The 13,058-nt window shown below is 40.4% G+C and overlaps 1 protein-coding gene, 1 non-coding gene and 1 pseudogene across 8 annotated transcripts in view; 2 read left to right on the forward strand and 1 right to left on the reverse strand.

Moving 5' to 3' along the window:
• TENM2 (teneurin transmembrane protein 2) overlaps nucleotides 1–13,058 on the forward strand; it is a 1,067,650-nt gene that overhangs the window by 1,038,266 nt on the left and 16,326 nt on the right. For all 7 annotated transcript variants that reach the window (XM_055325563.1, XM_055325567.1, XM_055325564.1 and 4 more), the window contains one exon: nucleotides 11,719–12,015. In XM_055325563.1, the coding sequence (XP_055181538.1) occupies nucleotides 11,719–12,015 (297 nt within the window). The remainder of the gene's footprint in view (nucleotides 1–11,718; nucleotides 12,016–13,058) is intronic.
• TRNAE-CUC (transfer RNA glutamic acid (anticodon CUC)) lies at nucleotides 625–697 on the reverse strand. The gene has a single exon. It is a non-coding gene; the product is annotated as a tRNA-Glu (tRNA).
• Nucleotides 2,087–4,952, forward strand: LOC129509721 (TOX high mobility group box family member 4-like; annotated as a pseudogene).

Below are 13,058 nucleotides of genomic sequence, written 5' to 3' on the forward strand. Positions count from 1 at the left end.
ACTACCAATGACATTTTTCACAGAACTAGGGTAAAGAATCCTAAAATCTGTATGGAACCACGAAGACCCTTAAAAAAAATCTGGGGGACAAATAAAGCTGGATGAATCACATTCCTTAATTTCAAGATATACTACAAGACTCAGGTAATCAAAACAGTATGGTACTTGCACAAAAGCAAACACATAGATCAATAGAATAGAATAGAATAGAATGCTTAGAGAAAAACCCACACATATATGGTCATTTAATCTATGACAAAGGAGGCAAGAATATAAATGTGGGAAAGACTGTTCAATAAATGGTGCTGGGGAAACTGGATGGCTACATGCAAAAGAATGAAACTAGATCTTATGTCATATATATATATATATATATATATATATATATATATATATATATATATATAAAGTTCCAAATGGATTAAAGATTCAAAGTGAATGAAGACCTAAAATCCTGAAACTCCTCAAAGAAAACAAAGGCAATAATCTCTTGGACATCAGCCTTAACAACATATTCATGCATATACCTCCTCAGACAGGGGAAACAAAAGCAAAAATAAACTATTGGGACTACACCAAAATAAAAATCTTTTTTTAAGATGCTATTTTTTAAAATAATCTCTACACCCAATGTGGGGCTCGAACCCACAATCCCAAGATTGAGAGTCACATGCTCTACCAACTGAGCCAGCCAGGTGCCCCCAAATAAAAACCTTTTGCACAGCAAAGGAAAGGCAACAAAATGAAAAGGCAACCTACTGAATGGGAGAACATACTTGCAAATCATATATCTGATAGAGGATTAATATCCAAAAGTATATAAAGAGTTTACACAACTTAATATCAAAAACCAAATGACCTGATTTAAAAATAGGCAGAGGACTCGAATAGATATTTTCCCAAAAAAGACATAAAGATGGCCAAGGACTCTCTCTCTCTGTGTGTGACTATCATAAATAAATAAAAAAATTTAAAAAAAAAAAAAAAAAGGGATCCCTGGGTGGCGCAGCGGTTTAGCGCCTGACTTTGGCCCAGGGCGCGATCCTGGAGACCCGGGATCGAGTCCCGCGTCTGGCTCCCGGTGCATGGAGCCTGCTTCTCTGCCTCTCTCTCTCTCTCTCTGTGTGTGTGACTATCATAAATAAATAAAAAAATTTAAAAAATAAAAATAAAAAAAAAGATGGCCAAGGAGCCTTGAAAAGATGCTTAACATCACTAATCATCAGGAAAATGCAATTAGATATCACCTCATAGCTGTCAGATTACCTATTATCAAGAAGACAAAAATAACAAGTATTGGGTAGGATGGCAATTGCGCTTCTGGTTATTTAGCTGAAAAAAACAAAAACACTAACTTGAAAAGAGATATGTTCCCCCATGTTTATTGCAACACTCTTTACAATAGCCAACATATGGAAACAACCGAATTGTCCATTGATGGATGAATGGGTAAGGAAAACATGGTGTTTATATACAATGCAACATTATTTGGTAATTTATACACAATGCAACATTATTTGGTAATAAGAAAGAATGAAATATTGTTGTTTGCAACCACATGGATAGACCTCAAGAGCATTATACTAGGTGAAATAAGAGAAATACAAATGCTCTCTCTTATATGTGGAATCTAGAAAAAAAGCTCATATTACAGAGAATGTATTAGTACTGCCAGAGGCAAGCGATAGGGGGTAGGAGAAGTAGGTTAAAAGAAAAAAAAATTTTTAAAGTTTAAAAAGAAGAAAGACTCCCCACCCCCCAAATATGCAATCTAATTCTATACCTTAAGAACTAGAAAAAGGACATCGTGAACCCAAAGTTACTAGAAGGAAGGAAATGAAAAGCAGAAATAAATAGAGAATAGGCAAACAATAAACAATAAAAAAGATTAACCAAACTAAAAATAGGTCCTTTGAAATGATATTTAAAAATGACAAACCTTTACTACATCTACCAAGGGAAATAGAGGACCCAAATCAACAAAACTATAGATGAAAAAGGAGACATTATAACTGATACCACAGGACTCCGGTGGGGGCGGGGGGAGCAATGAGGGGGCTGAGATGGTGGTAGCCATTATGTGAAGATGGAGTTTCCCAGAGGAAATGACAATGAGCGGACAATCCCCTTCCTGCCAGGGGCCAAGACATTCCATACACCGAGCTTGGGAGATGAGGAATTTGAAATCCCACCTATCTCCTTGGATTCTGACCCCTCACTGGTGTCTCAGATGTGGTTGGCCACTTTGGTGACCTGGAAGACCCCTTCTCCTCTCAGGATGGCAGCTTTTCAGCCCAGGATGGGATCCAGACATTGGACATGCCTGTGGGCATGACCCATGGCTTACTGGAGCAGGGCGGGGGGGCGCTCCTGAGTGGGGGCTTGACCATGGACTTGGACCATTCTGTAGGAACTCAGTATAGTGCCAACCCACCTGTTACAATTGATGTACCAATGACAGACATGACATCTGGCTTGATGTAGCATAGCTGGTTGACCACCGCTGATCAGTCAGAACTGAGTTCTCAACTTGGTTTGAGCTTAGGGGGTGGCACCATCCTGCTACCTGCCCAGTCACCTGAGGATCGTCTTTCAACCACCCCTTCACCTACTAGTTCACTTCATGAGGATGGTATTGAGGATTTCCGGAAGCAAGTTCCCAGCCAGAAGGCCATTGTGGCGGAAGCAGGAAAAAAGCATAAGGCCCCAAAGAAGAAAAAAAAGAAAGATCCTAATGAACCTCAGAAGCCAGTTTTGGCATATGCTTTATTCTTTCGTGATACACAGGCTGCCCTCAAGGGACAGAATCCCAAGGCCACTTTTGGGAAGGTTTCAAAAATTGTGGCCTCCATGTGGGATAGTCTTGGAGAAGAGCAAAAACAGGTGTATAAGAGGAAAACTGAAGCTGCCAAGAAAGAATATCTGGAGGCTCTGGCTGCATATAAAGACAATCAAGAGTGTCAGGCCACTGTGGAAACAGTAGAATTGGATCCAGTGTCACCATGACAGACGCCTTCTCCACCTCCTATGGCTACTGTTGACCCAGCATCTCCAGCACCAGCCACAACAGAGACCCCTGCCATGTTCCCTTCCATTGTCGTTAACTCCACTCTTTCCTCCTATGTGGCAAACCAAGCATCTTCTGGGGCCAGAGGTCAGCCCAATATCACCAAGTTGATTACTACCAAACAGATGTTACCTTCTTCTATTACTATGTCTCAAGGAGAGATGGTTACCGTCATCCCAGCCACAGTTGTGACCTCCCAGGGAATCCAAAACAGTACAGCCACTATCCAGCCCAGTCAACAAGCCCAAATTGTCACTTGCTCAGTGTTGCAGGCGGCGGCAGCGGCCGCTGCTTCTATGCAACTGCCTCTACCTCAACTACAACCCCCTCCACTGCAACAGATGCCTCAGCCCTGCACTCAGCAGCATGTGACCATTCTGCAGCAGCCTCCCCCACTTCAGGCCATGCAACAGCCTCCACCCTAGAAAGTTCGAATCAATTTACAGCAACAGCCACCTCCTCTGCAGATCAAGATTGTACCTCCACCCACTCTCAAAATGCAGACAATCTTAGTCCCACCAACTGTGGAAAGTAGTCCTGAGTAGCCTGTGAACAACATCCCTGAGGCCTATACAGTAGAGGAAACCTCTCCTGAGATGATCTGTGAGATGATCACAGATGTAGTTCCTGAGGTTGAATCTCCTTCTCAAATGGATGTTGAATTGGTGAGTGGGTCTCCTGTGACACTCTCACCCCAGCCTCGATGTGTGAGGTCCAGCTGTGAGAACCCTTCCATTGTAAGTAAGGACTGGGACAATGAGTACTGCAGCAATGAATGTGTGGTGAAGCACTGCAGGGATGTCTTCTTGGCCTGGGTGGCTTCTAGAAATTCAAACACAGTGGTGTTTGTAGAGTAGTCCTTCCTGTTCTCCAAGCCAGTGAAGACTTATCTGCTGGGAATATGTCTAAGAGCCTCTTTTTAAAACTCAAGCTGAGCTTCTGGTAGTGCCTGATCTCAACCCATGATGGTCTTCGTGCTTCTCCCTTTTCTGTCTCTTCAGCAGAGGCCATAGTGTGGAGCAAGGCCGTGGAGTTTGCTGTAACCTAGAACTGCTTTTTACTTTCAAGTACAAGCAGAGATATCCATGATCATAGCAGAGGAAAGGTGAAGGGAATATGGACAAGCAGAACATAGGGGCGGTACTGGTGGGGGGCTGTCTGAGGAAATTCGATATAATTGTCATAGGACATGCCTAAACAATTATTAAAATGATGGAAGAATACTCAGCTTTGAGCCTAGGATAAAACACTGTGCATCCATTTTAAAGGGGATAAAAGGTTGCATTAAATGTTAGTCCTTAAACAGTAATGATTGCTATCACACCTATACATTGCTTTGAGAACTAAAGTTTTCAACAGAGTAGGCACACTGGGCTATAGGGAAAATACCATTACCTAGGAGTTTATTTATTTCTCCTTACAAATAATGTTATTTCTGTAGTCCATCACCATCCTCTTTGCAGTTATCCCATTTTAAGAGTGTAAAGAGAAGTCTATATCCTTAATATAAGAGGTTTTACCAAAGTCTAAAATAATAAATAATAATAATAATAACTGATACCACAGAAATACAAAGCCTCATTAAGAGGCTACTATGAATAACTATATGCTAATAAACTGCACAACCTAGAGAAATGGATAAACCCTTAAATGGATAAAAGATTGAACCAGTAATCAAAAATCTCCCAAAGAAGAAAAGACCAGACCCAAAGGTTTTAATGGTGAATTTTACAAAACTTTAAAAAAGAATTAACACCAATCCTTTGAGAACTCTTCCAAAAAGTCAAAAAGGAGGGAACACTCTCAAACTCATTTTAGGAGGCCAGCATTAACCTAAATAAACCAGATACCAAAATCAGAAGAAAAAGAAAAAAAAAACACTACCAGAAAAGGAAACTGCAGACCAATATCCCTAATGAATATAGATACAAAAATTATCAATGAAATACTAATAAATTGAATTCAGCAGCAAGCACATTAAAAGGATCATTCACCAGGATCAAGTGGGATGTATTTTAGGGATCCAGAAATAGCTTGACATACACAACAAATAAGCAATGTAATATATCACAATAACAGAATTTTTAAAATCATATGATCATCTCAATAGATGCAGAAAAACATTTGATAAAAGTCAATATCCATTTGTTATTTAAAAAAAAAACTCAAGAAGGAATGTATCCCAACATAGTAAAAGCCACTTATGACAAGCCCGCAGCTAACATCATACAAAGATACTCACTCTTACTATTCCTAATTTACATGGTACTAGAAGTCCTAGCCACAGCAATTATGCAAGAAAAATAAATAAAAGGCATCAAACTTAGGAACAAGTAAAATGGTCTCTATTTGCAGATGACATGATTTTATAGAGAGAAAATCATCAAGACTCCATCAAAAAAAAACTGAAATGAGATCTAATCAATTAATTCAACAAAGTTGCAAGACGCAAAATTAACAAAGCATCTGTAGCATTTCAATACACTTAAAATGAATTATCTTAAAATTAAGAAAATGATATCATTTACAATAGCAACAGCAACAATAAAATATTTAGGAATTGATTTTAACTCAGGAAGTAAAAGATTTCTCCTCTGAAAACCGTTAAGACCTTGATGAAAGAAATCAAAGAAGACACAAATAGAATGGTATCTTGTGTTCATGGATTGGAAGAATTAATATTATTAAAATGTCAATACTACCAGGGCACCTGGGTGGCCCAGTGGTTGAGCATCTGCCTTTGGCTTAGGTCATGATTATGGGATCCCAGGATCAAGTCCTGCCTCAGGCTCCCCGTTAGGAGCCTACTTCTCCCTCTCTCTCTGTGTGTGTCTCTCATGAGTAAATAAATAAAATCTTAAAAAATATATATTTATTTATTCATGACAGAGAGAGAGAGAGGCAGAGACAGAGGCAGAGGGAGAGAAGCAGCCTCCATGCAGGGAGCCTGATGCGGGACTTGAGCCCGGGTCTCCAGGATCACACCCCAGGCCGAAGGTGGCGCCAAACCGCTGGGCCATTGGGGCTGCCCTCCAAAATAAATTTTTTAAAAAAAAATCCATTGTGGTGCCTGGGTGGCTCAGTTGGTTAAGCAGCTGCCTTCAGCTCAGCATGATGCGAGGTCCTAGGATCCAACCCCACATTGGGCTCCGTGCTCAGTGGGGAGCCTACTTCTCCTTCTGCCCCTCTCCACACATTTTCTCTCTTGCTCACTTACTCTCAAATAAATAAACAAAAACCTTAAAAAAAATCTCCTACAACTCAATAGCAAAATTAAAATAATACAATTTAAAAAAAGTCAAAGGGGGTCACCTGACCAGCTCAGTCAATTTAGCATGTGACTCTTATCTCAGAGTCATGAGTTTGAGCCTCACAAGGGCATAGAGATTACTTGAATGAATATATACATACATAAATGCATACATACATAATAAAATGGGCAAAGTAACTGAACAGACATTTTTACATGAAAAGATTCTCAACATCGCTAACTGTGAGAGTAATGCAAATCAAAACCACAGTAACACCTCACATCTGTTAGGATGGCCATCAAACAGATAAAGATTAAATGCTGGCAAGGATGTAAAGAAAAGGGAACTCTTGTGCACTATTGGTAGGACTGTAAATTGGTGCAGGCACTATGGAAAACAATGTGGAGGATCCTCAAAATTTTAAAAATAAGTAATATAGGGCAGCCCTGGGAGCGCAGCGGTTAAGGGCCGCCTGCAGTCCAGGGTGTGATCCTGAAGACCCGGGATCGAGTCCCATGTTGGGATCCCTGCGTGGAGCCTGCTTCTCCCTCTGCCTGTGTCTCTGCCTCTCTCTCCCTCTCTCTCTAAGTCTCTAATAAATAAATAAAATCTTTAAAAAATAAAACCTTTTAAAAAAATAAAATAATATATAATCCAGCAATTCTACCTCTGAGAGTATATCCAAAAGAAATAAAAACAGTATGTCAAAGATCTATCTGTATTGCCATGTCCATTGCAGCATTATTCATAATAGCCAAGATATGGAAATAGCCTGTGTGTTCATCAACAGATGAAGGGATGAAAAGTTGTTTACACATTTACAATGGAACGTTATTCAGCCATAAAAAATGAGAAAATCTTGCCATTTGCAATGACATGGATGACTCCTGATGATATTATGCTAAGTTAAATAAGTCAGAAAAAGACAAATACTGTATGATCTCATTTATGTGTGAAATCTTTAAAAATAAATAAAAATGAAGACTCACAGAAAAAGAGATCAGATTTGTGGTTACCAGAGGTGGAGGGTAGGTGAAGGAGAATTGGAGGAAGGTGGTCAAAAGGTACAGATTCCCAGTAATAAGCTAAATAAGTACTAAGGATATAATTCACACATGGTGACTATAGATAACACTGCTGTGTGATATTTAGAGAAGCTGTTGAGAGTAAAATCCTAAGAATTCTCATCACAAAGTGAAAATCTTAACAAAAGAAAAAAAACCTTATATGAGATGACCAATTTTTTTTAATTTAAACATTTTTTTTATTTATTCATGAGAGAGGCAGAGGCAGAGACATAGGCAGAGGTAAAAATAGGCTCCCTGAGGGAACCCGATGTGGGACTCAATCCCAGGACTTTGGGATCACAACCTGAGCTGAAGGCAGATGCTCAACCACTTAGCCACCCAGGTGCCCATGAGATGACAGATATTAACTAAACTTATTAGGGAAATCATTTCATTATACCCACAGCCTATTATGCTATATAATTTAAATGTATACAGTGATGTATATTAACTACATCTCAAAAAAGTTAGGAGGAGGAAGTTAATTTTTTTTAAGATCTTATTTATTTATTCACAAGAGACACAGACAGAGAGAGGCAGAGACATAGGCAGCGGGAGAAGTAGGCTCCCTGCAGAACCTGATGTGGGACTTAATCCTGGGGACTCCAGGATCACACCCTGAGCCAAAGACACTCACCTGCAGAGCCACCCAGGTGTCCCAGGAGGAAGTCATTTTGAACCCATACTGTAACAAAATCCCATTCCCAAGGATGTGGTAAATTGGGAAATTAAACCCACCTTAAATTATCAGTGTCTAACAGTGAATACATTACTTCTTTATGGTTGGTGGACCCAGACTAGGGGAGGGCCTTGTCAGTTCTAAGAAGTAGCAATAAACCCAAATGTTGGCAGCCAGAGGTTAGGGACCCCTCTTCTGGTTTTGCCCACTATTCAGTTCCTTCTGCCATCTTAGCAGCCTCACATACTAATATTAATTGTTATAACAATAGTCATGCTTATATATATGATTTACATGTTCTTTCCCATGGTTACATGTTACAGTATATATTCATATATATATATGCAGATAAATATGCAGATAGATACACACATGATTATATCATGGTTATATATATAATTTGCCTGTTAGCATCACTCAGGTAACTGAAGATAGGGATTTATATCACTCCAAGTGTATTTTAACCATGAATACACACCAGAATCACCCAGCCCCTATTCTCTAGAGGGCTGATTCAGCAGCTGTATAGTCAGCCCAGCAGCAGTGCTTTGAGAGAGCATCCCAGGTGGTTTAGAATTGCATGCCTGATGGAAAGCAGCTGGTCAGAGAGGTGGTACAGCCTAAGGATGAAGACACAGAGTTCTAGATTGAGATCCTGGCTCTACCGCTTACTATTTGTATAAACTTGAACAAGGCACTTAAACCTATCTGTACCTTGTGTGTAAAGGTGAGATAATAGTGCTTGCCTGAGAGTGTTGTGAGAATTAAATAAAACGGGTAGCTCTGAGAACAGACCAAGCCCATCATAAATTCTCAGGACACATTGCTTTGTTGGTTTTGTTCATCCCTGCATTCCAGAACAGGCACCAAGCCTGAGACTAGCAGAGTTTAATGTTCAATAAATAATAATGCACAGGAAGGTGTATGATATTAACAAAGAGAAGCAAAAAGAGGAATTAGTAAGGAAAGGGAAAGAGGATAGAAGGATGACCAAGGAGACAGGAAATACATAGGCATGGTAAGAAGTCACCAGCAGTTGGTTCAGGAAACCCTGAAAATCCATCCTCATTGTTGGCACATTATTCATTCTAATAAATGAATCTAATAAAATGTTGGCAAGGTCTTGAACTGAAATTTTCGACTCACAGGATTAAAAATCTTGATGGCCTTCTGCACTTGTCCCAAATGAAGCAACCCAACGTGGCCAAACTTCTGTTTCCAGAGGAAGTGATCATTCTGACTCCACCTTGTAGTTTGCTTTGGATATGACTCTAATTTGGGGTCAAGATCCTAATAATTCTGACAGCATTAACTTTTGGACCTGTTTTTTAAAAATTCTACCACTCCCTCCACCTTTGCTTTCTTGTCTGTTTTTCCCCATGGCTGCATGTTTGGTTATATGAATATTCCACTTGAAGTTGGGTGCCCTGTAATCCTAAGAATTCACCTCCTTTATTCCTATCTCCATGCTTTAACACATTTTCTTTCTGAAATATTTTATCTCAAGTGTTTTATCCTTTTCTTTCTGAGATGACTCTATGGAAACAGCAATAGTTTGAAGAATCAAGTAGTCCTGGTTCAGATAGAGCCTCCACCACTTGTCTAGATTTTTGACCCCCTGTGAGCTCAACTGCCCATACATAAAATAATTTCTACCTATGTCTATGATAATTAAACTGGGATAAGGTATGTAAAGTACCTAGCACAGTTCCTGTCAAAGCATGAGGGGCTTATATCATTTTAGATTAGTTTCAATTGCTGATAACAGGGATTAGAAACAAAAATAGCTTAAATAAGATATGGCCTTATTATTTGTTATGACCTAAAAGGAGTCTAGAGGTAAGCCATTAATGGCTGGTCTGGATGACCATTTAAGATACCTAATCAACAGGGATCTAGACTTTATATGTGCCATCATCCTTGAGGCTCCCATCCTCAAAGTCACCCCGTATTTATAATATGAATGCTAGAGTTCTAAGAATCATAGACATCTTCAACCCAGGGAAAGGGAGGAAAGTGGGAAGAACAAATGGGTACCTATTTCTTAGTGGAGTCAGCTTCCTTTAAGGTTCCCAGGAGACCCAGCTGACAACTACCACTTACATCACATTCGCCACCCCTATCTCCAAAGAAAGCTGTGAAATGTAGTTCTTTAGCTGGGTAACAGTGCTGCTCCCTAGAATACAGATGTCTGTAGTATTAGAATTATTCCTTTTCTCCCCATCAAGCTACAATATGGAGCCCCCAGAGCTGTGGCAATGCTTTACAGTTTCTTCATCATTTGACAAGTCAGGGCACTCTGTATATATAATACAGGAATCAGTAAAACTGATTAAATGTTTAAGTGTTAACTGGTTCAAGTGTGAAGACCTCAGTTCCAGACCAACCCTACTACTTCATTGTTATGTGACCTTGAGCAAGTATGTAACCTCTCTACTTCAGGTTCAGTTTCCTTATTTGTCAGGTGGTCCTTGTGAGCACCAACTCAGACAGGAGATGCAAATTGCCTAACACAATGCCTATGTATACTAACCCCAACATGTTTAAAGTTATTACCACCACCACCAACATCACCGTCATCACTGTTATTGTTAAGTGCTATTGAATTATTAGGTAAGGTAAGGAGGTACCAGATATCTCTCCACTTCTCTTCCTTCTGCCTGTTTACATCTTCCCTTGACTTCAGTGGTCACCCCAGGGATGTCTGGATTTGCAGTCAATTATGTTGAAAGAGCCTTGGCTCAGTCAGCCTCATTTTATTCACTTCCAGCCATCCACTCAGGACTAGCTGAATCTCAAGAGTCCCTCTCCTCTGCCCCTAACCAGAGTCTAGTCACCCAGCTCTGCCTTCTGGGACAGGCTCTCTCCTCTGATCAGATCAACTTCTAAATAAATATTAAATTATGTCTAGATGTGTTCCATTATTCCTTTCAAATCTAAGTAAATCAGTTCCTTTGTTGGAATTCTCCAGCCCTCTTGAGGTCTCCCCACTGATGTCTTGCATCCTTGACAGTGGCAAGAGATTTTTCTCTAGATAGATGTACAAGGTTCACATAGCAACAAGCTTTCCTATTCCCAAATCTTTGCAAAATACTGATTTCTAAGATATACTCCCCCACCCTCCTAGATACCTTTACTTGAGGTTTCAGAAGAAATCTTCACACCTACTCTTAAAGATCTTTAGCTACTTAGCTGATGATGTGCCAAAAAAGGATTGGAAGTATGCAAATATACAAATCTTATCTTGCCCTTCACAGTGGCCAAGCAGGGCAGTCAGAACCCCAGTGTCCAGGGCTATTGTGTGTGGCTAATTGATACAGTGCACAATTTTCACCATTCACACTTTCTACAACAGGATGACACTCCTAATAATTGTGCAGTGCCTGGCCTACATAACTGGTCACAGCAGCCATGCCCAGCTGAGTCATCTCTGACCATAAGCCTCATTTCTGTGTCCTAGTGCACCCTACAAATATTACCATTTTCTTTATGTACCGTGATGTAAAGGAGTTTAGAAAATACTGCTCTAAACAACTTCAAGGTTAGTTCTTTCTCCAGTGCACACTTGCTTCCTGGCCATGTCAGCCATATCCTCCATAGAAGCTAACATGCCGAGGTGATGTCTCTCAAATGAAGCCCATTGTGTTTTCCTAGGTCCATGGAAGAAATCTCTTGTCCATTGATTATGACCGGAATATTCGAACAGAAAAGATCTATGATGATCACCGGAAGTTCACCCTGAGGATCATTTATGACCAGGTGGGCCGCCCATTCCTCTGGCTCCCCAGCAGTGGGCTGGCAGCAGTCAACGTCTCATACTTCTTCAATGGTCGCTTGGCTGGCCTTCAGCGTGGGGCTATGAGTGAAAGGACAGACATCGACAAGCAAGGCCGAATTGTGTCCCGCATGTTTGCTGATGGGAAGGTGTGGAGCTACTCCTACCTTGACAAGGTAGGTGAATATGCTGCCCCCACTCAGCTGGGACTTTCCCTTATTCACACTGCTCTTTTTAAGATGACCTGATATACTTTACCATAAGACATTTAAAATCTTTGACTCTCTGAGTTCTCTCCTCATGCTCCCATTCTCGCTGGGAGGGAGGAATATCTGAAAGAAAATGTTATTTAAATAACATGCTCATCACTATTACCATTAAAAGGAGGGGAAAGTTCTAGACACTTGGTAATGGCAAAAAGAACGGATTGTCTGATTTTATTCCAAAAGAAAAAAGAAAAAGTGCTGTTGAAATGGACAAAATCATCCCACTGGCCTCACAGCTAATCATTATTTATGAATTGGAAATGCAGTGATTCATTTCTGCCTTGCCTGAAATTAAGTCATCTGGGTAGGAATTTTGCCTAAAACTCAAGCACATGGAGAAACATTCTCCTATTTGGCCTATTGGCTGAAACAGCCAATGAATTCTCTCTACATAATTCCCTGTGTCTCAAAGTGGCAGATTCAGGTCTCCATATCAGAAAGGGTCAGGTTGGAGCAAGAGTAAAAAGAGGTCCCTTCAGGGTACAAGTCAAGACTTTTGAAGGCTGTCCCGGTCATCTAAGTCATTAAACAGGGGCTTGCTCAGCTTGAACCTCTCACCTGTACTCACCTCGGCAGAGGTTCCATTTCTATTTCTTCCTTTCTTGCCTCGCCATTACAGCAGTCACTTGCAGACAGGGCTGTGACCTCCTTCATAAGAGTGGGGCTCAGTCCCTATGGTCATCCCTGAATCCCTTTCTCATTATGCCATAAAATACTAGAATAGTTGACCAGGGAGGCAAGAATCTCCCAATTGCCTCAAGTTTGAGGCCATTTTTATCCCCCCAAAATCAATGATTCTGGGTTACTTAACCTTTTCAGTACTTTCTAAATGAAAGATATACATTCTCTTCAGATGTAATCAGGAGTGGCCAAAATATAGTAAGAGTGCCCCTGCTGGGCCAGTGGCTGTCATTTCTAAGCAATCTTAGGATTTCTTGTTAGCGAGCCCTAGA

Source organism: Nyctereutes procyonoides, unplaced genomic scaffold (assembly GCF_905146905.1).
Source record: "Nyctereutes procyonoides isolate TBG_1078 unplaced genomic scaffold, NYPRO_anot_genome, whole genome shotgun sequence".
NCBI lineage: Eukaryota > Metazoa > Chordata > Mammalia > Carnivora > Canidae > Nyctereutes > Nyctereutes procyonoides.